Genomic DNA, 26,426 nt, shown 5'->3' with positions numbered 1-26,426 from the left:
ACTTTTTTTACCTAGGGGATGAGTACTTAAGGGGGTTAGATTTTGATAGGTTCTTTAGTGGGAATGACACTGATGAAGACTGCACATTGTAGTCGAAATACGTATCTGTCATGGATACCAAAATTAATTAAGTGGAATTAAATGGAAGCTAACCTTTTTTGCTGTTTTATTTAGCATTCCGCTAAAAACCCAATTTTATTACTTCACTAATTCTTTTATTAATCTACTTAATGTCATTAGACTTTCTGAAGTTTCTTATTTAAGTTCATATGATGATTATGATATCTCATTAGTCTAATTTAATAAATTATTAAAAGCTCTAATTCACCTAATCAATCATAAATCATGCTTTATTAAGTACATGCACTTGTCCTTGTAATCTTAAATTAAACGTGATTGATTTAGGTCTATACCTATTTATTATATCTTAGTTCGACCCAGTTAACACCTTCATGTCACTAAAATGCTTCATTTTGAAGTTAGTTTCCTAGGTGATTTTTAAATTATATAGGGTATATGCTCCAACTATGCTCACACGCTTCCACTATGTCGCACCACAAAAATACGTATGGGTATGTCACAATAGAAGCACGCCACAGTGAAAATCCCGAGCCATAGTTCAAACACTTATCCCAAATCAAAATGAAGCACATATAAGATTAGTTACAATACCATGTACAAAAATGGTGTTTAACATTGTTCCCTGAGTAATTCATCAATGAAAACAACAATGAAAGCTTGTCACGCAAATAGACGCAGCACCGTTGGGCACTTTGTGAAATATTTCAATAGTATAATTCCCTTGAAAACCCAAATAAATCTATGTGCGTAAAAATAAATAAAATAAGAGTGATTTGCGGCTCACACCCAACGTCAGTGCCTATACGTAAGCGTACTACTACGTGTCTTTAAATCAAAGGAGTAACAAGTGTGATACTATCACTGCTAGACTAGATCTTTGGTTCTCTCATGCAGTGGTTTATCAGAGAGGGGAAGCTTAGTAATCCCCATTGCCTGCCCATGACGCCATTCTATCGCGGCATGAGCCAGCAACGCCGACCATAAACCTACCGTCTCCAACACTCCACTATAAAGCATGAAATTAAGCCCGCCCACCAACAACAAGGTGCAAACACTAGCCAAGGGGAGGGGTAAAAGCGCCAGATCATCATAGAACCAAATGAGCTGAAACTTTCAGAGAATGGTTCCAAATCTAGGGGTTGGCCTGTGGAAAATTAGAACTTTTATTTTTGTGGGCCAGTCTTATGAGTAAACTAGTACACGGCAAATGAGCGTAGCTCAAAATTGAGTCGAATTTGAGTCAAAATTGGCAAAAAAGGGGTACCTAGTGCATGAGTAAATTTTTCCTCGATTTTCTAGGAACAACTTCTTGAATACCGTAGAACCAACCGGTGGTAACTAACGATTTTAAATTGGCTCACAACTTGACTAGCTTATTGGTCCCAAGGCAAACCAATTAACGTACCCCATTCAAGTCAAAATTCAGCTTTAAATACAGCCCTTGTATAAACGAGGATAGATCATTTCAAACTCGCAAAAATATGTTAATTTGAAACAATTTAATTGACGTTAAATTTATTGAACTACGGCATTCGCTATTTGATGGATTTTTGGTCACACTAATAACGTCTAAATTTAGAAAAATGTGAAATCATATATGCATAAAAAAAAACTCTCAACAAGTTTCAGTAAAATCACCATAAATGTGTATTTATATCAAAAGCTGTTACTTTTTGCTTTCCTCCAAATCTGTTTAAAAATAAAAAAAAATGGATGATAAATGATTGAGTATCTTGATAGTATGCGATCACGAACGCAAAATTGGTTTTTGAACAATAATTTTAAATTTTGGGGGTGTTCGAACAATTTCAATTATAATTTCATGGTATAGTCAAAAGTTCATTTTATTTTTATTATTTGTAATGTAACACTGTGTTATTTATTTTCAATTTCCCTTTTCCCATAGTAATTCCCATATCAAATTCAATGGTCCAGTGCTGTATGAGTTCGCATCCAAATGAGCTCAATTTTTCGGGAGAACTACCAGGACCTTAATTAATCTTGAATAAGCTATGTGGAGTAAAATCGATAATTTGATCCACTCTGCCTAGTTTGTACGTAGCCAGGAGGGGTTCTGAATGGTTAAACTGAATTTAAAACACAGTTAAATTGCATCACTTAGAAACAGGGTTCCTGCCATTCATTTTATCTAAAAAATGCGAAGAGCGGGTGAGATAAATGACAAAATGGCTTATAGCGACTCTTATGTAGTAACATTGACAGGTAGGGTAGAGCATTACTTCGGCCTAATCACCCGTTTTGGGCCCATCGATCTTTGCTTACATTGGTGACATTTGCTTATATGATGTACGATCAGTACACACTAAGGTTTTACTGTGTTTTTGAATTGCGGAACTGTTCGGTAAAAAATGAAAAATGTGTGGAAAATTCAAAAATAAGAAAATTTATTCCGAACTTGCACAGACTTAGTTCTGTTAACCCCAGTTAATGATGAAAAATAAAATTTGCTGAATTTTTCCGACTTTTTCAGCAATTCAAAAACCCAGTAAAATACTGACTCCTGTAAAATAATTTAAGTGTGTAGGTATGCTTTTCTATTATATTTTTTTTATTTGAAAAGTGGAGCCACGCTGTTAGCTACGGATTTAATTGTTTAATGGTTCGGACTATTTAATCTCACATTTTGAGTAACCAAAACCACAGATTTCTTTTCTAACTGTTCACTTTTGAAAATGAGCTGAAGAGCTGCTCAAAAGAACCGGCTCATCTTAGTGAACTGAATGTGTCAGATCCACTCAGCAAGATGCGCCGTTTTTGCCACATCTAGCACCTACCATGATCTTGTCGAGTACAATGAGGAACAGTAGCGGTGATAGTATACATCGTTGCCTCAAACGAGCGACAAGGACAAGGCTCGGTTATGCAGAACTCTGCACGTGAAAGCCTCATTCTGCGCTGCGATGAGGTTAATGATTTTATCTGGGACTCCTTTGCATCTCCCACAGATTCTCGTGATTGAGTCAGTCGAAAGCTTTTTTGTAGTCAATGAATACCAAATCTCCCACTATTTGGGATTCGTTGACCTGCTCCAGGATGATACGGAGCGTGACAACAGCATACAAGATCGGGGAATCATGTCGATCTTCTTCTTATCGTATTCAAGAAAACTTTTCACAGTGCAAATCCTGCACGAAAAAAGTGGTATTCAATTCAGCATACCTTAATCTGTGCCTACGCTGTGCCAAATTAGCCGAAATCTGTCAATATCCCAATAAAAAATCTAACTTTTTTGTTTGAATAAATTAAGGTATACATTCTTGGGCAAAGGGGTGCACGACGTTAGGCATACGGTCATTAGGCATACGGACGTTAGGCATAATGTACGATAGGCATAATGGACGCTAGGCATAAAGGACGTTAGGCATATTGGACGTTAGGCATAATCTACAAAAGAAAAGAAAAATTTCATATAACTTTTACAGGCGACTGAGAAAAGAGCAAAACATGTAGACAGTTTTTTTTGGATTCTTGACCCCTCTCCCCTGCGTTTATAATTCTCCATACAAAATGTTTTAAATTTGTATGAACCGTGGACAATTGCCAAACCCCCCCCCCTAAACTGTCTACGTAGTTTATGAACAGCCCCTTATATGTTTGAGGATTTTTTGGTTTATTTTCACCGTGTTATTCGAATTAGAGCTGGGTAGCCTGTCACGCACATAACGGTTAACAAAATGTTATAACTTATCCAAGCCACGTCCATGATAGGTTGAGATAAACTATGGCATTGTATTCGTAGGCTAGGTATATTCAATATCAAGCAGTCGCTTTAGGATAACACACATCGATTGACATCGAAATCCAATTTGAAAAATCCTTTACAAGTTCTTTTGGTGATTTACAGAGAAAATTCATACTGGAATGATATTTTATTTCGAAAACATTCCGGTATGTAGAAAAAGTTCAACTAACAACTTTCTTTTTTGTGAACGGTTTCAGAGATCCTGACTCATGGCTGCAGTTCATAATGCGAATTAAAGGAATCTCATTTCGGAAATACGAGAAGGACCTTCACAGCCTCTATAATTATTATTTGAGGTATGACATTCAGCACCAATATTTTTCTTATTGTATAACTCACAGAAGATATGAGTTTTTGAATGGTTTGGCGAGGAATGTTTGATCATTATATGCTAATAAAATAAGTTTTTTTTTCCATCGTTCATCATCGGTGCTTCATCTTTAAACAGGACTGTTTTTTATCACATGCATTACAAATACATCTTTATGAGTGTTAACTTCACTGCTTCACTACTGTGCATCAAATAATAAAACGAATACGTGCTGGGTTATGCGGTTGTGTTGGCATTGCATTTTTTTTTTTTTTTCCTTGTCGGGTATTTTCATCACTGCGACCATTTTTCTGATCTATTGTGATATATTCCCCATTTTTTTTTTTTTAGCTATATCAAGATGCCGTATCACTATTATTAGGAGTGATCGCCATCGTTTGACTAATAGCATTATCCCAGCACGGCATTATACTTCGAATAAAGTGCACTGCCGTACTGGGAGTTGTTCTCCAAATGTCAAAGGGTTCTATCAGCCCCTTGTCGAAGAACTTACGCCTTTTATTGAAAATTGCCGGACAGTGGCATAGCAAATGTTCCGAGTCTTCCTTTTCTATGCCACAGAAGCGACATACATCATCTTGAAGTTTTCCAATCAGCTTCAAGTGATAACGGCTCGGACAATGACCTGTTATAAGACCTGCATATATACTAAGATCTTTCTTATAAAGTTCCAGGATTTTGTGGGTCACAGAAATGTTTGGATTAATAAATCGCTTCGACTGCCTAGCAATGGAAGTGTTCTTCCAGTTTTCCTCCACTTTTGAAGATTCCCACGCTTTTAGCTCCATTCTAAGAGATGCAGCCGATAAGCCACAAAAGGGCTCTGGCCCGATGAACTTATGAGAAGATCCGAGTCTTGCTAGTGCATCAGCTCTTTCATTTCCCTCAATCCCGCAATGACCAGGAACCCAATATAAGTTGACTTGATTATGACAAGACAATTTTTGAAGTGATTGAACACACTCCCAGACAAGTTTTGATGTACATGTCGCCGACTTTAAAGCATTTAGAGCAGCTTGACTGTCGGACATGACGCATATATTTGAACTCTTATAGTTTCTACGCAAACATATAACGGAACACTCTAAAATTGCTTGGATTTCAGCTTGGAACACAGTTGGCCATCTGCCCATAGGAACCGATATTTCTATCCCTGGGCCAGTTACTCCTGCTCCCACTTGATTGTTCAATCTTGAACCATCTGTATAAAAAACAATCGATCCTGGACGAAGAACCGGGCCACCAAATTGCCATGAATTACGCCCAGGGTCAACTACTCGAAAAAGTCGATTGAAGTTGTATCTTTTCTCCATCCAGTCTTCGTTGTTCCTTACTAGAGAGTTGATACTAACAGTTTTTAGAATCGTAAGATGTCCTCTAAGGTCTCCTTCAAAGAGTTTCACTGACCTTGTAATCCTTAGAGCACACTTTTCGGCTTCTAATTGTACAAATTGATGCAATGGTAGCATATAAAGCAAAGCATCCAAGGCCTTCGATGGTGTACTTCTCATTGCACCTGTTATTGAGAGAGTTGCTAACCTTTGGAGTTTTTCTAACTTTCTCTGAACAACACTCTCTTTTGTTTTTGGCCACCAGACCAATGCACCATAAGTAATCCTGGGTTTCACAATTGCCGAGTAAATCCAATGGATCATTTTCGGTTTCAGTCCCCACTGTTTACCGAATGTTCTTTTGCATATCCATAGAGCATTAGTAGCTTTGTTTATTGCCTGCTCTAGGTGCATATTCCAATTAAGTTTACTATCAAGGATTACTCCAAGATATTTGACAGCATTAGAAAGTTCCAAAAGTGTGCCTTTCAATCTTATGTTGTCTAATGAAAATTTCTTCCTTCGGGTAAATGGCACGATAGTAGTTTTAGAAGGATTTATGTTTAATCCTTCCCTATCACACCACGATGAGACAAAATTTAATGCAATTTGCATTCAGTTAGCGATAATACAATCATATTTGCCACGTACAATTATGACTATATCATCTGCGAAGCCAATTATTTCGAAGCCATTGGCTATTAAATTTTTGAGAAGATCATCAACTATTAAAGACCACAATAGAGGTGATAACACGCCTCCTTGCGGGCATCCTTTGGTTGCTCTTACACTGATGAGTGAGCTTCCAAGGTTTGCTGATATTTCTCTTTTTGATAACATTTCATTGATCCAATTTACAATGCTTTGATCGAAACCATGTTTCATCATAGCTGTAGTCATTGAATCGTGAGATGAATTATCGAATGCACCTTCAATGTCAAGGAATGCAGCAAGTGAAATTTCTTTTGCTTCAAAAGAACTTTCTAGTTTTGTAACAACCGTATGGAGTGCTGTTACTGATGACTTACCTTCCTGGTATGCAAATTGATATTTGCTCAGAGGATTTGTGACTAAATATGATGACTTTATGTGTTCATCTATTATTTTTTCCATTATTTTTAGCAAAATAGACGATAAACTTATTGGCCTGAAGGATTTTGGTGAAGTTTTATCCTTTTTATTAGCCTTGGGAATAAAAATAACCCGCACTTGTCGCCACACTGCCGGTATATAGCTTAATATTAAGCTTGCTCGAAATATCTTTGTTAGAATAGGCATTACAACCGCTTTTCCCTTCTGTAGTAGTACAGGAAAAATTCCATCCCTACCTGGTGACTTGAAAGGTTCAAAGGAGTCAATCGCCCATTCAACTTTTCTTTCAGTAAAGATTTTGTTGGCCAAAGTGCAAGCATCAGCTCTTGTTCTGTCTAACTCAGTCCAATATTTCATGAATATCCGTCCTGGTTTCATCGATACCAATTGCTGTTGTCGTCACGTTTTGGTCTTCGTTTGAATTAATAATAGAACATGGAAAATGCGTTCTCATCATCAACTCTAACGTTTCATTTATAGAAGTAGTAAAAGAGCCATCCTCTTTTTTCAAAGTGCCCAGACCATTGGAATGATCTTTAGCGAGTATTTTCTGCAACCTAGCAGTTGCTGGAGTATTTTCAATGTTCTCACATGTATGCCTCCAGTGTATCCTCTTTGATCTCCGTATTTCCTTATTATAGGCGGTGAGGGATTCCTTATATTGTTCCCACTGTTGTGTTCGTTTAGCCCTATTGAAAAGCTTCCGGGCTTTTTTACGAAGTTTCTGTAGCCTGTTGTTCCACCAAGGTACATCCCTGTTTGTAGAGCGTTCCTTTTCGATGCAACTCTCATAAAAGGCATGTGGATCAAATTTGAAAGTTGTTTAGAACTATTCTCAAGTTCTTCACAAGTGTTTAAGTTAATTGCTATCGTGCCTCTTCCTGCCATTAGCTCTGAATTATATAGCTCCCAGTCTGTTTTCCTAGGATCTCTAAAAGTTTGTGTGAGCTGTTGACCAGCCTCATATTCAAATAATATTTGCTTGTGATCAGACAAAGATATTTCGTCTGACACATGCCAATTTTTGATTTTGTCTGAGATTATTGGACTACACAAAGTCAGATCAAGAACTTCTTGTCTAATTGCATTTATAAATGTTGGAGCATCTCCTCTGTTACATATATCTATATCATTGTTGGAAATATAATCTAAAAGGTACTCACCTCTGGTATTGATGTCCGTGCTAGCCCATATTGTGTGATGAGCATTTGCATCACATCCAATTATAAATGCCTTATTTTGTTTCTTGCAGTATGAAACAAACGCCGCTACTTCTGGTGGAGGTACATCTCCCAGGTCTCCTGGAAAGTATGCTGAAGCAATATATATTTCCGTTTTCCCGTGAGTTGTTGGAACCTCCATCAGGACCGCAACAATGTCTCTTTTTATAAATTCTGTAATAGGAACTAAATTTACTCTTCCATTTACTAAAATTGCAGCTCTTGGAGCTAATTGCCCTTCATCGTAAATTAACTTACAAGATTTTGTAGGAACTCCTAATATCCTACTTTTATTTGTCCATGGCTCCTGGATAAGGGCAATGTCCAGTTTTCTCTCTGTGAACCTTTTACAAAGTACAGCAGTTGCTCCCTTTGCATGGTGAAGGTTCACTTGAACAAATTTGATTTTATTGTTGTTGAAGTTGTTGTTGTTCACCGCTCGCATGGGGATTTAGTTCTTCCCCAACATTGGTTTTGCGGTTCCCCTTATTTGGATTGTTTTCTGCTTGGATCCTAGTAATTTTGTATCCTGGCTTCAATCCTTGTTTTTGTGGTGTATTCTTTTCTTTTCTTTTGTCACCGACTGTATTTGTAGTGTAGCCAGGAGCATTACGGTTTGTTTTTTTGCTCTCGACACCACTTGGTCCTGGGATTTCGTCAATTTGATCTACGATCATCTTGTCATCGCCAGTGCCTACGTGGGTCTTTTGAGATTCACCATCATCCCTTTGCCCTGGTCTTTCACTACCATCATGTAGATTTCTCTTCTGGAACTTTTTTCTTATGTTGGCATTTCCAAACTTGAAATCAAGGATGAATTTACTGTTTTTGATGGAGTTCAAGGATCCTCCGTCGACAGTGAAAACTAGTTCTACATGTTGGTTTTTTACGTTGCGCTGCAGTATCCTCCATGCATCAACAGCCAACCCATCGTTTTGACTTTCTAGGAGAGTCAGAATTTCTTCATTTTTGTCCTCTGAACTCCAAGGGAAGAAACCAATGAGTATTTCAGGACGCGGGATTTCCTTTTCATCCACTGCTAACAGCTCTGCTCCTGACCAGGGAGTTACTGTAGAAATAATGCTTTTTAGCCAGTCTGCAGTTTCTTTATTTTTACAGACTATGACTAAATAGCCCGATTTGAAAACACAATCGCCAAATTTTGGTTTCAATGGTGCTTTTCGTTGACCTGCTACTTTAGCTAAAATTGCTTTTTGCGTAGCAATTAATTGAGCTGTTGTAAGCTCCATATTCGGGTATCCTTTTGGGAGCACACCCAGCTTCACATACTTCGCAACATCGCTGTAGGATGGGTTGACTTTACCCTCTTTACCTCTAGGAGGTTCTGAGTGTTCTGATCGAAACGCATCAATACGGTTTTGAACCGAAATATTCTTGACTGGAGGTTTACGAGTACCCCAGTTCTGCCGAGCAATTTTAGCGGGTGTTGGATTGCCACTTGTATTTGACCCATTCAGGTCCGAGTTTCGCGGTCGTTTGTATGGATCTGATGGTGTAAGTGGGTTTTTAGCCAAACTGAAAGCTTCTGCTCGACTATGCCCACTTTCCAACAGTTTTTTGTAACGTTTTTGACCAGCTCCACTTAGTTTTTTTCCCTTTTGTTCCCTCTTTCTTATGAAAAGAGGCATTGAACGTCTCCTCCGGTTTCTTGGAGAGTATTGTTGATGGTGGGGATGACAATAGGGTTACATTGATGCCATCTTCGTAGTCGTCGTCATCATCGTAGTCATCATCCTTACCAGTACCATCATTATCAGTGTTTAGGATGTACGAAGAACACGAAAGAACATCCTCGATGGATTTGCTTTGAAGTCGCAATTCCTCTACTTCGCCTTCTCTATTATTTTCCATCTCTAATCCACTCATACTGTTGCTAAGAACACAAAAAAAAGAAAAAGAAAACAAGTTTACATACGATGCTAAGCCTTAAAAACAAATTTTTGTTTTTCAAGGAAGCAATTCATATAGATTTAGCCATAATAATTGAGATGTTGTTTAAATTTTTTCAATAAAATAGTAATTAATATTTATAAAATAATCTTGACACACAAAACAAAACAAGAAAATATAAAACCAATTTATTTATTTATTTTCCCGCAAGAGTCGTTTGTCCCCACTCTCCCCCATCGTTTGCATTTTTTGCCTTGTGTGTGGCGCATACACGCTACCGATATTGTGAGTGTTTTGTTTTCACTTGTTCGATACCCCGGCACACTCGATGGTCAATGGAAGTGAACCAGACAGTAAAATTACAAAGCGATGTCAAAAGCCGTCCAGCTGTGGGTTGTTTATTGAACGGTAACAAGTGGTGGGATTAATCTACACAAAGTTGACCGTGTCGAAAGCGACAGCCTGACAAAAACTATAAATAACTTCACTTGTGGGACTTTTATTGTATTCACCACTCAATTTTTATCACTATAAATCAATGTTGTGATTTGTTATTGTTCACCTAACCTCACTTTTTGCATAAAGGTTAGCATAACTTGTATGCAAGATGGGCTTTATTTATTCCACACACTGCACACATGTATTGTTTCTCCCGATGAGCCACTGGGAGTGAATAAAAACTACTTATTTAAGTAGATATTTTGCAAAACTCTGTCTACTCACGTACAAAGTTTTAATCCTTAGCACTTTCTTGATGTTTGCACTAATCACTCACAAATAAAGGAGGCACTTTTATAGTGAATTTCCGAAAAATTTGAGAGCCGATGATACTAAACTTGCACAATAAGCGAACAGAGTTGCCAGAAGTCATTGGCATTGCATACAACAAAGAACAAAACGTCAATATTTGAAAAGAATCAAGCGGACGCATGGTTGTTGAAATATTTCAAACAATGGATCAATGTGTTTGTTATTTCAGCAACGTGGTTTCATCGAAATTGTATTGTTAGGACATGCTGATCAGTGAGAGGTTGGTTTAGTTTTCATTCAAGTATTCAAGCGGTCAGGCGAATCAAAATGGAGAACGTTAACGTTGAGGTCGTAAAATCGTCACGTGGAAAAGATATGTTGGCTATAGCGGGCTACATATTTTACTGCAACCGCAAAGAGGTAATAATTAATCGCAGCGAATATATCACTCAGATGTACAATTTTTGTTCTTTTTTTTAAGATCGAGAGCAACATCTATTATTGAGAGTGCCGTGTCCGCTGTCATACTGCCGATGATAGAGAAAAGTGTCCGTCAAGAGCCAGATCAACGATAGTAAACGGGCAGCATAAAATACTCGGCATCTCAGAACACAACCTTCAACCAAACCCTACAAGTAGTCAAGTAGCCCATTTCCGACATAATCTAAAAAGACGAGCGCAATCGGATACCGGAGGAGTGTCTAAAGCTATTCAGGAGACACTATCGGAATATTCGTCGGAGGTTCAGAGCCAGATGTCCGAATCAGCCCGCCGGAAAGTTGTTGAACGAGTGCGAGATCCCGTTTCCCTGGATGAATTTGTTGTACCCGATGAATTCCAGAAGGATAATAATGGGGATCGTCTATTGATTGCTGACATCGGTGACAATAATGAAAGAGCCTTAATTTTTTAGACTCATGAAAGCTTACGACGTCTCGGACAGGCAAAGTATTGGGTTGCAGATGGTACGTTTGCCACAGTTCTTTGTTTGTTTCGGCAACTCGTCACTGTTCATGGAAGTATCGCTCCCTCACATCAGCAGACGGTTCCGATACAACAGAATCGTTGTATCGAAAAGTATGGGAGGAAATTCTGGAAGCAGCAGGTATGTTTTTTGTTATTGAATGAAAAACCACATCATTTTTCATTTCTTGAGCTGTTCTTTGGCATCATCTCTTATTCAAACTTAGCTGTTTTTTTGTGATTGAATGAAAAATCACAGAATTCACCATTCTTTACTTCATGAGCTGTTCTTTGGCATAATCTTTTATTCAACCATAGCTGTTTTTTTTGTGATTGAATGAAAAATCAAAGAATTCACCATTCTTTATTTCATGAGCTGTTCTTTGAGGAAAATTTTTCTTCTTTGACAATCGCAATATGTGTGTAAGAATATATTACAACAAATGTGTGATTTTTTTTATTTCTAGATGCGACTGACGTCGATTTGGAACCAGCATATATTATCACCGATTACGAGAAGGCTCTGATAAACTCAGTGATTGCTGAGTTTCCCGATGCCAAACATTCTGGCTGCTTCTTCCATTTCAGCAAGAATCTCTTCAAATTCATACAGCAGCATAAAATGTTGAACGATTTTGGTCAGAACCCAGCGGTACACTCTACGTTCAAAAAAGTGCAAGCATTAGCCTTTTTACCTCCTGACGACATCGCCGCCACCTTTGATATCGTGAAGCAGAGACACCGGATAATATGAAGCCATTCTTTATCTATGTTGAGGAAACGTATGTCTGTGGCCGATCGAAGTGGCCAGACAGGGGAAGGAAAATAGCTAAAATAGCCCCGCTATTTCCACCAACTTTCTGGTCGGTTTATGCCAATGTTTTGGACAAGGTTTCGCGAACAAGTAACCAGGCTGAAAGCTGGCATAACCGCTGGACAAAGATAGTCGGCGGCAAACATGTCGGCGTAGTAAGGATCTTGGGAGAAGTAAAAAAAGAAATTTAATACTTTATAGGGCTGATTGCTGCAATACAGTCAGGTGCATCGGTTCGAAAACGAAAACGCGAAGACACTGCTAGGGAAACAAGGATTTCAGATATAGTTCAAAACTATGCTGAGTTTTTAGTGCCAGATTACTTAACCGCTATCGCTACTAACCTTGGATCTAAGTAAATATGTAGCGACGTCACTTATGATTTGATAAATAATGGATTCCAAACTGTGCTTATTAAATAAACTATGTTTGTATAGCTTGTTTCATCTTTTATTCAACGCTTAGCCTAATTTAAGCATAGTTTACCATACGCGAAACAGGTTTCTAGAGTTGCACAGCAACAAGGTATTTTATGCTTAACGTCCATTATGCCTAACGTATATTATGCCTAACATCCATTATGCCTAATGACTTTATGCCTAACGTCCATTATGCCTAACGTCCGTATGCCTAACGTATTTATGCCTAATGGGGTACACTCTGGGCAAAGTTATAGCTGACCTAATTTCAAGCAACTTTGTAGAAAACAATTTTTTTGAATCTCTTAAATTGGCCGATTTAGATCCTGGAAATAATAGTTTTTTAGAACTAACATTTTTGTTTAAAATTTCTCATGAAAGCTATCCTCTAGAAACTTTTAAAACTCTTTAAGACGAATGTTTTGTAGAGAAATTTGTTAGCCTGTATCTCTTCTAATAAAAAAGATATACCCAAATATAGTAAAAAAAATGAATAAATTCTAATTGATTTTATACGAGTTTTAAAAATTACATACCTCCAGTTTTTTTTCATATTATTCAGAATAACATACGCCCTTTCAAATGCCGTATAAAAACCTTTTTTTTTGTTTGCCCCAACCAGAGAGATTACCATTTGAAAAATGCATATTTTTAGTATAAAAACGTCATTAACTCTTGATTGGCCGAAGATATTGACAAGCTTTTTGCAGCAAAATTTTGCGCCTTCTAAAGATCTAAAATTCATTTGAAGACTCCTTTGTTGAGAAATTTGAAATAAGAAAACTATAGCAAAATAACTGTTTTTTTAGCGCCACCCTAACTCAATTCAAGAAAATAGCTCTTAATCGGCCAATTTAAGAGATACAAAAAAGTTGTACTGAACAAAGTTGCTTGAAATTAGCTCAGCTATAACTTTGTCGAAGAATGTATACCTTAATTTATTCAAACAAAAATGTTAGATTTTTGAATTTAATGATAATAAGAACCACCCTAGAATTCATTGTCATAAAAATGAGGGTCTAACTATAAGGAACAACTTTGTAGAAGAAATTTTTAGTCTAAAGTTTCAATTTCAGGCTTAAAACATATCATTCCACCTAAATCTGCATTCTGGACCACTGTGCACTGGTGAAGCGACACGTCACGCAAAACCTCCGGCTCAAGAAAGCCGACTCGACCTTTCTTTGTGTTCAAGATCGCTGGCATTGAACTGTCTGTGGAAGGTTGTCAATGATCCCTATGGTAGCGATCATTTGCCAATCATCATTTCAATTTTGTGTGGCCCTCACTCTGCAGAACCATCTCGAATTCCAATTGATCTTACAAGGAACATCGACTGGCATAAATACGTAACGGCGGAGACAATCGGTGTCGAATCGATATATACGATAGATACACTTAAACCGTTGGAAGAATATCGATTCCTCTACGATTTGATTTAAAAAAGTTCACTGGAAGCATTTAAAAGAAAGTTCCAAGTGTACTCTTCAAAAGGAGACTAGCCACAGCTGGATAGGACGAAGAACTATCTTCGTCCTATCCAGCTTCGAAAAATATTCAAAGCTAGTGACAAAGCTGAAACCATTAGTCAAAACAAACAAACTTACTTTCGTACCCAAGGATATGAACCTCCCCAACGCACCGGAACTAAGGCCCGTCGAAAAATACTGGGCTATTATGAAGCAGGCACTACGGAAGCATCCCAAGGAGGCCAAATCTGAGGAAGACATGAAGAAAAAGTGGGTTTCCGTACAGAAGAAGCTATAGCCAGATGTTATACATAATCTAATAAGTGAAGTTAAGCGTAAGGTGCGAGCGTACGGTAATGGTATTGAAATTGAATGAAATAAACATGCCAAAGTTTACTAATGGGTTATATTTTATTGTCTGAAAGTTTGAAAAGGATGGGTCAACTAGGTAATTTTCTACAACGTTTTTTCCGTGATGCAATTTGATGTGGGACACGCTGAAGGTCACGAGTTCAAATTTCATCCCGGACAAGTAACGAATGACCTGGAATGTGCTAAAGTGACAACGAGAAAAACGAAATAAATTCTATAACAGAATCTTGTACTTCCGGGTTGGATCTTCATTTGAAAATCATCTTATCAATTAGACCTGATCAAAATTGATTCAATTTTCTCACCACCTCATCGGATAGCGAACCTTCACTATCAACCGTTGGAAGTGACGCATGAAATGTGCTCATCAAAATTCATTTCCATTGACGACACCAACGACCATTGCTGATGCAATCAACAAGCGAACAAAAGAGATAACTTATAATGGAAAGTGAAAATGTGTCCCCATCGATAACAGGAGTTGAGAAGTTGGAGCAAGCACAACCGCGAGTGAACAGATTGTCAAAGTTGTCGCGAGTTATTCAACAGTCTCCCGCCCAATAGTAGTAGCAGGCCCAGCGCATCGTTGATATACATAATTTAGTATGTTTTGACAAGCAACGGATTTTCTCGAAAATCCTATGCCAGGAAAAGTCGATTTCCCTAACCGGTCTCTAAAAGTGTGAAGGAATGGAGTGAGAACTGATTTCCCCCTTTTCAAAACGAAAATAACTTCATGCGGAGTCAACACCCTTCAGAAACTCCGTTCGAACGAAAGCAAACGAATCAAAATAAGCACGTGGCAGTTTGAAAATTCCTTCCAAGAGCGACGACTCGATGATGATGATATGACTTGCAGCGGGGCAAGCGGGATTCATGGGATTCCAAAACGGAATAATTTGGATTGCATTTTAAATAGGGCTGCAGCAAGTTTCGGAAGCAATCGTTTCCAAAAATTTCGTATGTAAATGAGAACTGGAACGGAACCGTTCCACCGCGCGCAAGCTAATGAATAACGAAGCGTCGCACACACACTCAACACTTCAAAAAGCGCTTCAACTCCCGAATACCCAGCGACCATCAACTGCCGTCGTAGTCGTCGTCGTCGTTAAGATTCTACAGTAGGGCCCCCATTTGTGCTGTTTTAGCGAATGTTGGAAAAGTTTATCAAAATTCTCTAGGGGAAATGTCGGCTTCGGTCAGGGGGTAAACAAAGTCCTACAGCACTCAAATTTGGCCAATCGATGTTCTGAAACACAATGTATCCACAAGAAAAAATTGAGCTCTTAAGGACTTTGTTTACCCCTTGACGATAATAGAATAAGGTATTGCCGAAGCCGTCATTTACCCTATAACTCGCGAACTTATCCCTTCGTGAACTTCGTGAAGTATCGCGATATTTTCCAACGCTCAGTGCAAATAAAACTCACGTAATATTCACCTGAAAAGATACGTAGATATTTTCCGTCTTACTTTTCATGTGAATATTACGTGTTTTGGGAATGAAATCCTGTTCAAATGATGCAAATAAAAATCAAGTGATTTTCACATAAATTTTACCGGATCTACAGATAATATTAAAATTGGCAACACTTAAAGTTACGTGAATTTCCAAGTAAGTTTCACAGGGTTTTACAGTTATGTTTAAGTGAAATTGTGGTAAATTTCGATTTATTTTTTCATGAAGTCTATGAAGCCAATTATTTTGGTAACAGATTTATTTTCAAAGTGTTTTATTAAAATAAAATTTGTCTTTAATTTATGCACCACCATTTCATGATTTCACTGGATTTACTGCCTGTTTTTTTCCTAATCCTGGGGTGGAACTGTTTCTAGAAAAACTTACATTTTTTACTTTAGGAATGGATTTCAAATTCTGGGAGCTGGGTATTTTCATTAAGGTGATACTCTAAGGAAGCCTTAGCGTGAAACTTCAAAGGCACAAATGTCAGCTTCCACAAAACATGCAAATTTGAAATTGCTACTCTCTGTTTGTAGTAGCACAGCAAACAAAGAGTAGCAATTTCAAATTTGTATGTTTTGTGGAAACTGACATATGTGCCTTTGAAGTATCACGCTAAGGTTTCCTTAGAGTATCACCTTAAGACCATTGATTTCTGTATAAGAGAATAGAAAGCGAAAATTGATCATCGCTCTATTTTGTTCTTTAAATGTAAATATTTGATGCTTATCATTTATTTTAGCCAGGAACTGATGCTCTGGAAGCTTTCAAAAATCCCCCGTTTACTGGAATAATCTTGTAGCTCGCAATTTGAAATTATGAGTAGCCCAAATAATCTGATCCTGCATTCGCTTTTTCATTTCTGGATTAATAAAACTTTAGATTATTTTCTGGATTCCAATGAATATAAAAAAAACTGGGTTGTCTGACAATCCCTAACCTTCCAACAATGGGGAATGGCAATACTTTCTTCTGTCACCATCTTAAACTTAAGAGGTTACGTACAGAAAATTTTCTCACTATGAGATCACGGAAAATTTACGTGAATTTCACATAACCTTCACCAGCATGAAACATGGACGCGACCAGTAAATCCAGTAAATTTCATTAACATGTTGTTGAATTTTACGTGTAGCATGTAAATTTTATTAGATTCTTGTTTTTAAAAAGTCACTTGAATTTTCAGGTAAAAATTCCGTTTGTTATGGGTTCAGTGCTGGTTTCTGCGTATGCGTTTGTACTATAGAGGGTCTAGTAGGGTAGATAACTACTTCGGCCTAAGCGCCCATTTTGGGCCTATCAAGAAAAAACATCAAATATATCCATGATTTCGGCGTTAACAGGTAAATTATGCGTTTGGTACGATACTTTAGTTCAAATGCTATAGAACGAAGTCAATAAGACCGCGTGATATGAATGTTTGCACCCAATATTCTCAAAAACAAATGAAACGCTCCGACCGAATCAATCTTTATCTTCATCCGATAGACCGAAGTGAATTCAATGGCGTTTCAATGCGTTAGGCCGAGTTTAGAATTCATAGGCCGAGTTTGGCGTCAAGAAGCAGTGTTAGACTTTTAACAATATCTCAACAATTTGTTTCTCTTTAACAAAAATCTTACGGTGCGTACGGAAAGGTAAATAAATTTGGAAGCCATCAGTAATAATAACAATCCGTTTGGTGCTTAACTACGCAAGATTTAGAAAGACAAAGTGTGGGCAGAGCTTAATAGGCCGGAGTAGCTGGGGTAGTTAATCCTATAAGAGAGGAGCGGACTGGCTGGTTTTGAGCCAAACGAACTGTCAAAGCCAGCGCCTATCTTGATTGCATTAGCAGTGTTGCTAAAAACCACCTAGGAATAGGTTGCCAAGGCAGTTTGTTCTAAATCCACTCCTCTCTTATACTAGATACTCTCTAGTTTGTACTGGTTTTAAGATGATGCCCTCTTGAGAATGTTGTTCGTTGTGATGTCCTCTTCTTGTTTACCGTCGTTACGTTCCTACTGGGACTTAACGCCGGCTTCCAACTTAGTGTTCCTTGAGCATTTCCACATTTGTTAATTGGGTTCTTTAATTTTGAAAAATATATCGGTTATTATATATCATCTAAAAGAGGTTGGATTTCTCAGCACAATTTTATTTGTTTCGATGCAATAGGCTGTCATCTCGATTTTAAAATCAAGATTCAAAGCAAAATAATAACTTCACTGTTTGACAACAGTAAACTAACAAATTGACAGTTTGCTCCGATACAAAATCCCACCAAGGGGCATAGCGATGATTATTTTTGCTCATGTAATTGCATTTATTTAGAATAGTAATTGATGACATTTTGGATATCGGTTCCATTTTTAATGCAGATTACGAATATGCATTAACCTAAATGCCTTTATAGAATCCAATTGAGTTTTTAAAGGGCATTGAGGTAATTGCACATTCGTAATCTGCATTAAAAATTGAACCGATTTCCAAAATCTCGTCAATGTTGGTACACTGCAAGGGATAAGTCGCTCAGCAAAGTGTGCTGAAAGTAGATTCGGCACAGCTTGGGCAAATCCATTGACACACCTTCGGCACAATCTCGTAGCCATTAGATTGTTCATTAAATGAAATGGGAGCACTGCTGGACAGCTGTCATTGAAACATACTATAGTTGAATATATTAGAGGAACTCAGAACAGCAATTTACTTCTTGGTTCACATTTAAATTCCATATGTAGGCTTCCGAGGGCTGTCGATTGCTATCGATGCCGGTCACAAGTATTTCAGCAACTACGCAAATGGAGTGTACTACGAAGCGGAATGCAAGAGCAATTTGGATGGATTGGATCATTAAGTGGTGGTGGTTGGATACGGAAAACTCAAAGGAGAAGATTACAGGCTAATCAAGAACTCCTGGTTCAACTACTGGGGCAACGATGGATATGCTTTGATAGCGGTGAAGGGAACATCTGTGGCCTTATCACCGATGTGACGTATGTAAATTTGAAGTGAGATTTCGGTCTAAATTAGAAATACGTAGTAAAAGTAAGTTTTATTTTTGGATATGTGTCATCTTATACGAGATGGAATAAATGGTTTTAGATTTTTGTAACATAAAATAAAAAAAATGTAAGTTAATTAGGTTGAGTGTGATTGTGCCGTGAAAAGTAGTTCGGTATTGTTCAAATGAGTTTGGTTTGGTAGATGACCAATTGACCAAGTGCTGCTAATAAACAAATACAATAAACGAACTGTACCCCGAATGGGGGTGAACTATCCCACAAATGGTTTGGATGATACCCCGAACACGTCGTTAAGCTCTCTTTTATGTTTATATTTATTAGGGCTGCCTCAAAATACAATTTTATCTCAATCTCTTAATACAATTGATCATATACTAAACCAAACTCACTTGAACAATACCGAACTATTTTTCACGGAACAATCACAACCACTGCTACCACTCAACCTAATTAACTAACAATTTTTAAATCAATCGAAATCTCCCGGAACTAAAACTCGATGGCAAAACCGAACGTCTTAGTTTGAGATCCTTCTTCTTGGCATAATACATTCCATTATCATGAATTATCACCTTCAGCAGTTCCTCTTCCAGATTGAGCAGAAAGGTGTAGTGCTTCCGAATCGTTTCCGTCCGATTGACCAACGTCATTAGAGCAGTAGGACTTGTAACGCGCACCCAGAGCACATATGATCGAACCGAAGTGCAGATAGTTCTTGTCATTGAATGCACTGAACTTGAAGCTGTAATTACCACTCAACTGGATAATCACCGGGTAGCACATTTCCAACTAGTTGGTATCCACACCGGAGACGTACCTTTTGTCTGTCAGAGTTTGCTCGACACCCTCCGACAGTTTGGCATGTTTTACTTTGTTATCTGCATCGATAATCTCCATGATGTAATCCTTGAGGTACTTGTTGAATACGTCTACCGTCACCAGGCAGGCCTTCTAGATGGTGATAACCTCGGAGTCCTCCTTGGAGCACATGATGTACCCGATTTAGACGCTGATGCCCACCGTGTCGAAGCTCTTGTCCTTGACGAAGGCTCGCCACAACTTACAGAATTCACCCGGGAAGTTATCCTTGAAGAAGACGCCTAACGATTTGCCATCATTGGATCCCTTCATCGCCTCCATCAGCTTTTCAAAATTGGCCTTGTCTTTCTCTCGAACCAACAGTTTCACCTTCTTACTGGTCAGGAAAAAGATGAAATTTTCCCACAGCACCGTAATCGTATCGGTCAGCTCGTATCCCAGCAGCCAGGTCTGCTGCGAGGTGGATTTGCTGTAGATGGTTTCTTCGTCTACACCGACCGCCGTCAGAATGCAATCCACCTTCTTCCCATTATCATGGAAACGCTCTGGTTCCTTCCAGTGGCATAGAGGCGTTTTATTCTTCGGTATAAGGAATCCTTATCGAGCTCGATATTCGACATTTTCGTGGCCGTTGCGATTGAAAACCAAAACATTCTAGCTGTCAGAAATACCGGGTTGCCAAATTTTCCATAATATAGGTATTTTACAAAATCGGCACAACTGCGGCATACTGAGAAAAATGTTGACCCAAGATTGGTGTGCAGAGTGACCTACCCCTTGGTACACTGGAACTATTTTAAATAAGTGCGATTAAATTAGCAAAAATCGCCATTTTAGTGATCCTCGGTGGTACGTTGTATGGGAGTGAGCTGTCAATTTATTTGTCATCTGTCAAACAGTGAAGTTATTATTTTGCTTTAAATCTTGATTTCAAAATCGAGATAGAAGTAATCGTGATCGAAAATAATACCGTTGTGCTCAGAAAACGAAGCTCTTTCATATGATGTATAGTAACCGATATATTTTTCAAATTAAAGAACCCAATTGAGAGCTTTTTAAGCCAGTACGATTTTTCAAATATAATCATACTTTATGCCCAGGGAAGTGTGTGTGTGTGTGTCATCCTCTATCCCTCACCCAGCCGGGGGCGTTGGACAAGTAGAACTGCGAATAATTTGATCAAATCTCATGCTCCGTAATGGTGCCCTTTATGTTGTGAAGACTAGTACTTCAAAAAGGGCAACTTTTGAGGCAAGACAGGGTGTCTTCAACAAGTTAAGGGAACAGGATGCACTAGATGTCCACAACAGGTACAGCAAAACATCACATAGACGCCCTTATAGTCTAGTCTAGTCTAGTCTAGTCTAGTCTAGTCTAGTCTAGTCTAGTCTAGTCTACACATCACAGGCGTGCGCAGCCCTCTTCATTTGGGGGGGCCCGCCTACCAAATGGGGCGCTTCATAGCTTTGAGGGCGCCAATAATTTAGAAGAGTTAATGTTTACTTATAGTTATTTCTTTGGATTCCCAGTGGAGTTATTCTCCTTTTAAGGGATCCTTAAAAACACAAAGTTAAATAAACTGATTTACTACTACTACTGTTTATAATGGTTCATACAGTTTACATAAGAAATTCATTGATTTTTCCTTTGAGGTAGTGTTTAACTTTGAGTTTAAATTGATTTCGATTTACGATTTGTTTTAGTTCACTAGGTAAAGCATTATATTTAAATGGACCTATATAAGATATTCGTTTTTGACCTTGACTTGTGGAAGCTCTAATGACTGTTAAGTTTCCGGCTTGCCTGGTACTGTGAGAACGGTTGCCAATATTGATTACAAGATTAGAATGTGTTCTATCATTATGAATAATATCGTGTACCAATAAGAGTGTCTGTAGTTCACATAAACCTAAAATTGGAAGGACATTATGATTTCTGCTTGCATAGAGTTCAAAAGTTGAATATAACGGAGGTAGGTTGAAAATTATTTTTAAGCACCTATTTTGCAAAACTTGTAGTTTAACTAATTTTGATTTACATGCAAGGCCCCAAGCTATGATAATATATTGTAATTGAGAATGTATGTGAGCATAGTAAAACTTAAGTAAGACATGTTGCGGAACAAAGCTAGAAACCTTTCTCAAAACGCCACATAAAGCCGCTACTTTTTTCTCTATTTGTTTTACATGTATTTCCCATGAAAACGTAAACACCCAGGTAAACACCCAGATGTGTAATGGGCAAGTGAGCTCGCGCACTAGGAGGGCGGTTGCATTGATTGCAAAATATTACTAAAATTTTGGATGCATAATAAATCCACTGATTTTTTAAAATTGCCCTATTACAATTATATTTCAGACTTGCAAACGCCTTCTAAACAAGCAAGCAAACGCACAAGAAGGGCGGTTGCATTCCTCGCAAAATAATTACTAAAATTTTGGATGCATAATAAATCAGCTGAATTGATAAAGTTGCCTTATTTTAAAATTACAATTATATTTCAGACTAACAATCCCAAGCAACACGGCTTGTCATAAAGATGTCGAAAATACTTTGTAATGACTAACGCAAAGAATCACTAATACTTTAATATACATCATTTAATATATTTATACAACCTAAAAAGCGCAAGACGCGGAGCTTATACAACTAAATACTGGTCTTATAACATGTTTTGGAAACATCATTAAAACCAGCGACAAAAAAAAACAATAAAAAATCTTGAGCATGGGATTCGATCACTGATCCTTGGCGTGGTAGACTTGTTACTACCTAACTAGACCAACACCGCTTGATGAAGTGCATCCGCTTAGATGTAATATTAAAATTTATTTTTTGCTGTGTAGAAATTATCGGTACTCACTTGAAATTTTCCTCAGAATCCCTTTGGAATTTCACTCATAATTTACTTTTCTTGGTATTCCATTCGGAGTTGTCTTGGAACTATATGCAGGATTCACTAGAAATTATTCGCAGAATTTTCTTGGAATACTTCCTAGAAATCCTTCAGAACTGTCCTCAGAATTCAAAAGCTCTTTTGAAATTTTTCTTAGAAGTCAACTGGAATTATTAAACCCTTCGTGATTTTTTCTCAAAACACCATGGGACTAAAATTCCCTTAGAGTTTCAGAATTTTTTTCCGGAATGAGCTAGAAATCATCATCATGTATTTTCACTCCAAATTTGATTTTCTCGGTATTCTTTTCGAAATTATCTTGCAATTAACTAGTTAAAAAATAATAATCTTGGAATTAACTGCAGGATTCACTAGAAGTTATCCACAGAATTTTGTTTGAATTCTCCCAAGAAATCTTTTGGAAATGTCCTCAGAATTCAATATCCTTGAGGTTCTTCTCTGAATTTTTTAGAACTTTTTTTTTTCTCAGAACACCTTGGAGCTGAAATTCCCCTAGAGTTTTAGAAGAATTTTTTCTGTATTCTCCAGAATTCTTCCCAGAATGAGCCTGAAATTATCCTCGAAATTCCCTTGAAATTTTCCTCAACATCCCTTTGCAGTTTCAATCAGATTCAGTTTTTGCAGGATTCACTAGAAATTATTCTCAGAATTTTCATGGAATTCTCGCAAGAAATCTTTTGGAACTGTCCTCAGAATTCACTTTCTTGAGGTTCTTCTCGGAATTTTTTAGAACTCTCCTAAGAGCTCTATTAAAATTCTTCTCAGAACTCATTTTGAATTATTTTTAGAACTTTTCATAATTTTTCCTCAGAAAACCTTGGCACTGAAATTCCCTTAGAGATTCAGCAAAATTTCCGCAGTATTCTCCTGAAATCCTTCCTGGAATAAGTTAGAAATTATCCTTGGAATTCTCTTGACACTTTTCTCAAAATCCCTTTTCTTGGAATCATTTTCAGAAATCTTTTGGAACTGTCTTCACAATTAAATACCCTTGAGATTCTTCTCGGATTTCTTAGAATTCTACTAAGAGTTCTTTAAAATTCTTCTCAAAACTCCTTTGGAATTATTTTTAGAACTCTTCACGATTTTTTCTCAGACCACCTTGGAACTGAAATTTCCTTAGAGTTTCAGAAGAATTTCCTCAGTATTCTCTAGAAATTTTTCCCGAACTAAGCTTGAAATTTTCTTTGGAATTCCCTTGAATTTTTATTTAAAATCTAGCTATCTGCAAAAATCACCAGAAATTATCCTCAGAATGTTCATGAAATTCTCCCCAGAAATCTTTTGGAACTGTCCTCAGAATACACTATCCCTGAGGTTATTCTCGGAAATGTTTAGAACTCTCCTAAGAGCTCTTTTGAAATTATTCTCAGAACTCCCTTGGAATTATTTTTAAAATTATTCACGAATTCACAGTTCCTGATGAATTTCCTCAATTTTCTCCAGAATTTTTTCCCGGAATCACCTTAAAATTTTCCTCAATTTTGGAATTTCACCCAAAATTTTATTTTTTCGGTACTCTTTTTGAAATTAAATTCTGTTCCATTTAGAATTTGGCCGTACAAAATAGGTTATTTCTCCAAGGGGAAATAAAGTACAAAAAGGCTTAAGGTATCATTTTGTTGGATTTTTATTTAACTTTAAGAGAAAAATACAACAAAAATTATTCATCGGTAGTACTGTCAACCTCATCTACCATCCTTTTCCTCCATTTGCGCTTGATAATTGCCCAAAAATTTTCAATGGGACAAAAATCTGGACAATTTGGGGATTGATACTTTTCTCAATAAAATCGACATTATTCTGCTTATACATTGACATCGCGGCTGTAATGGCAGCTGGCTAAGTCAGGCCAGAACTTTATGGGACCTTCGTGTGATTGAATAAACGGCAAAATTATTTTCTGGAGACACTCCTCCTTGTAAAGTTGTCCATTCATAGTCGCTCCTGTGATGCAAACCTTTGTTTTCTTTCCGCAATTGCAGATGCCTTGCCAAATCATCAACTTGCGAGCGAATTTATCTGCAAAGACAAATTTGAATTTATCCGTTATCCCCCTTACGTTTTGAAAAGTAAAAATTTTAGCCCGGGATTTATCCAAAGTCCATTTTTACGTAAGTTTCATCGTCCATCAAAATACATCCGTTATACTTGGTAAGAACTTGCTCGTATAGCTTCCTTGCAGGGTTTTTTGCAACCAGGTTTTGTTTCAGCGTCCTTTTGGGATGTTTGCTGGCATGGTACGACCGGAAACCTTCTCGAATACAGATTCGCCGAACTGCCGCACTGAACCTTTTCGCCAAATCACGGCCGGAGATCCCAGGATTCTTTTGGAGTGCTCTTATAACCTTTGATCGTAGTTTTCGGTCATATGTTCCACTTCAACGTTTGTTTTGTTTTGTACGATCCAAATTTAGTGTTTCCCGGTATCGTTAGCACGGTATTTACAGTCGATTTTGGAAATTTGAGAGCCTTTGCAATCATTCCTCCAGGTGGTCAACCTTGGATTTTGCACGTGAGTGTGCAGTATTTTTTCACGTCTGTCACGTTCCATCTACGATAACTTTTGAACAAGTTTATGACTCCTGATGAAATTTTCACTACTAAATAAACAATCCTTCCGAATCAAAACGCTGTCAATAGTTTCTTGCTACGACAACTAGAGGCGCTACAATAGTTAAAAAGAAGCGGCCGAATACTAACTGGAACAGACTTTACCTTGGAACTTTTTTTTTTCATTGAATTTGTTTTCCGTCGATCTTGTTTTCTTGTTTTCCGTGCTGAGAACCAATGCTACCGACGCCAGGGAGGCAGCTCTCCTACACCCACACGTGGACCCTACCTATCGAGCCATCAACAAAACCCATGAACCGGCGACCAAAACGGCTTTAATTCCCGTGATCAGAGATGTTATGCTTCAGAACATCCCGGCGGTGCTAACTGGTATTGTACCCAGGCCTGCTGGGGTGAGAGGCAATCACGCTTACCACTACACCACCAGCGCCGCTTACCTTGGAACTATCTGCACGAATTTCAGTAAAAACACTATAAATATTTATGTATTTGGAAAGCACTACCTCTCTACTTTCCAAAAAGGTTGAGAAATCATAAATTGGTTTAAAAAAACATCGATTACCCCATGATAGTATGTGGTCACCTACCCAAAATTGGTTTTTTTTAACAATATCTGTAAATTTAAGGAGTGTTAGAACAACTTCAAAAGTGCTTTCATGATCTACTCGACTAGACTAACAACCTACAATAGGTCACTTTAAACGATTTTTTTTTTGTTATTGTGGCACAGTGTTATTGTTAAAGGAACAAATTAGAAATGAAAACTTTTTCCGGCCTGATTAAGCACTGTAAACTAAAGATCACCTGTACCGTTTACATTGTATTGGTATGACTAATTAGAGATAAGCATAGAGTATGACCCAAACAATATTATGTATTTCTTACTGAATGCAAAGCTTTTTAAATCAATGCTCAAAGTTTGCCTCAATCGAAAAATTATGCACAAAACCTCAAATTCTCTTTTTATGTTTTCTTGCTCAGTTTATTAATAAACTACTAGCTGAGTGTGCCCGGCCTTGCTCGAGATTCATAATTAGCTTGAGTTTATGCGCCGATTAAAAAAAAAAACAAAAACCCCTACATACAAATTTTCACGCCGATCGGTTAAAGATAGCTTAAAGCTGGGTTTAGAT

At 37.6% G+C, this 26,426-nt stretch overlaps 2 protein-coding genes across 2 annotated transcripts in view; both read right to left on the bottom strand.

The window, feature by feature from the left end:
- LOC135711377 (nuclear pore complex protein Nup88-like) overlaps window positions 1-26,426 on the bottom strand; it is a 489,612-nt gene that overhangs the window by 22,602 nt on the left and 440,584 nt on the right. The window lies entirely within an intron of this gene.
- Window positions 7,478-9,563, bottom strand: LOC135711330 (uncharacterized). Its single transcript, XM_065234120.1, has 2 exons — window positions 8,077-9,563; window positions 7,478-7,992 (listed from the first exon to the last, which is right to left on the bottom strand). The coding sequence occupies exon 1, from the start codon at window positions 9,465-9,467 to the stop codon at window positions 8,226-8,228; it is 1,242 nt and encodes a 413-aa protein (XP_065090192.1). The 5' UTR covers window positions 9,468-9,563; the 3' UTR covers window positions 7,478-7,992; window positions 8,077-8,225.

Source organism: Ochlerotatus camptorhynchus, unplaced genomic scaffold, assembly GCF_037179485.1.
Source record: "Ochlerotatus camptorhynchus isolate MF236.1 unplaced genomic scaffold, CSIRO-AGI_Acam_v1.1 ptg000432l, whole genome shotgun sequence".
NCBI lineage: Eukaryota > Metazoa > Arthropoda > Insecta > Diptera > Culicidae > Ochlerotatus > Ochlerotatus camptorhynchus.
The sequence above is the reverse complement of the archived record's forward strand: the minus strand, read 5'-3'. Positions and strand labels throughout refer to the sequence as shown.

Bases quoted from the DNA above. Each gene is read 5' to 3' on its own strand.
- LOC135711330 (XM_065234120.1), bottom strand. From the start codon at position 9,467: ATGCCTCTTTTCATAAGAAAGAGGGAACAAAAGGGAAAAAAACTAAGT.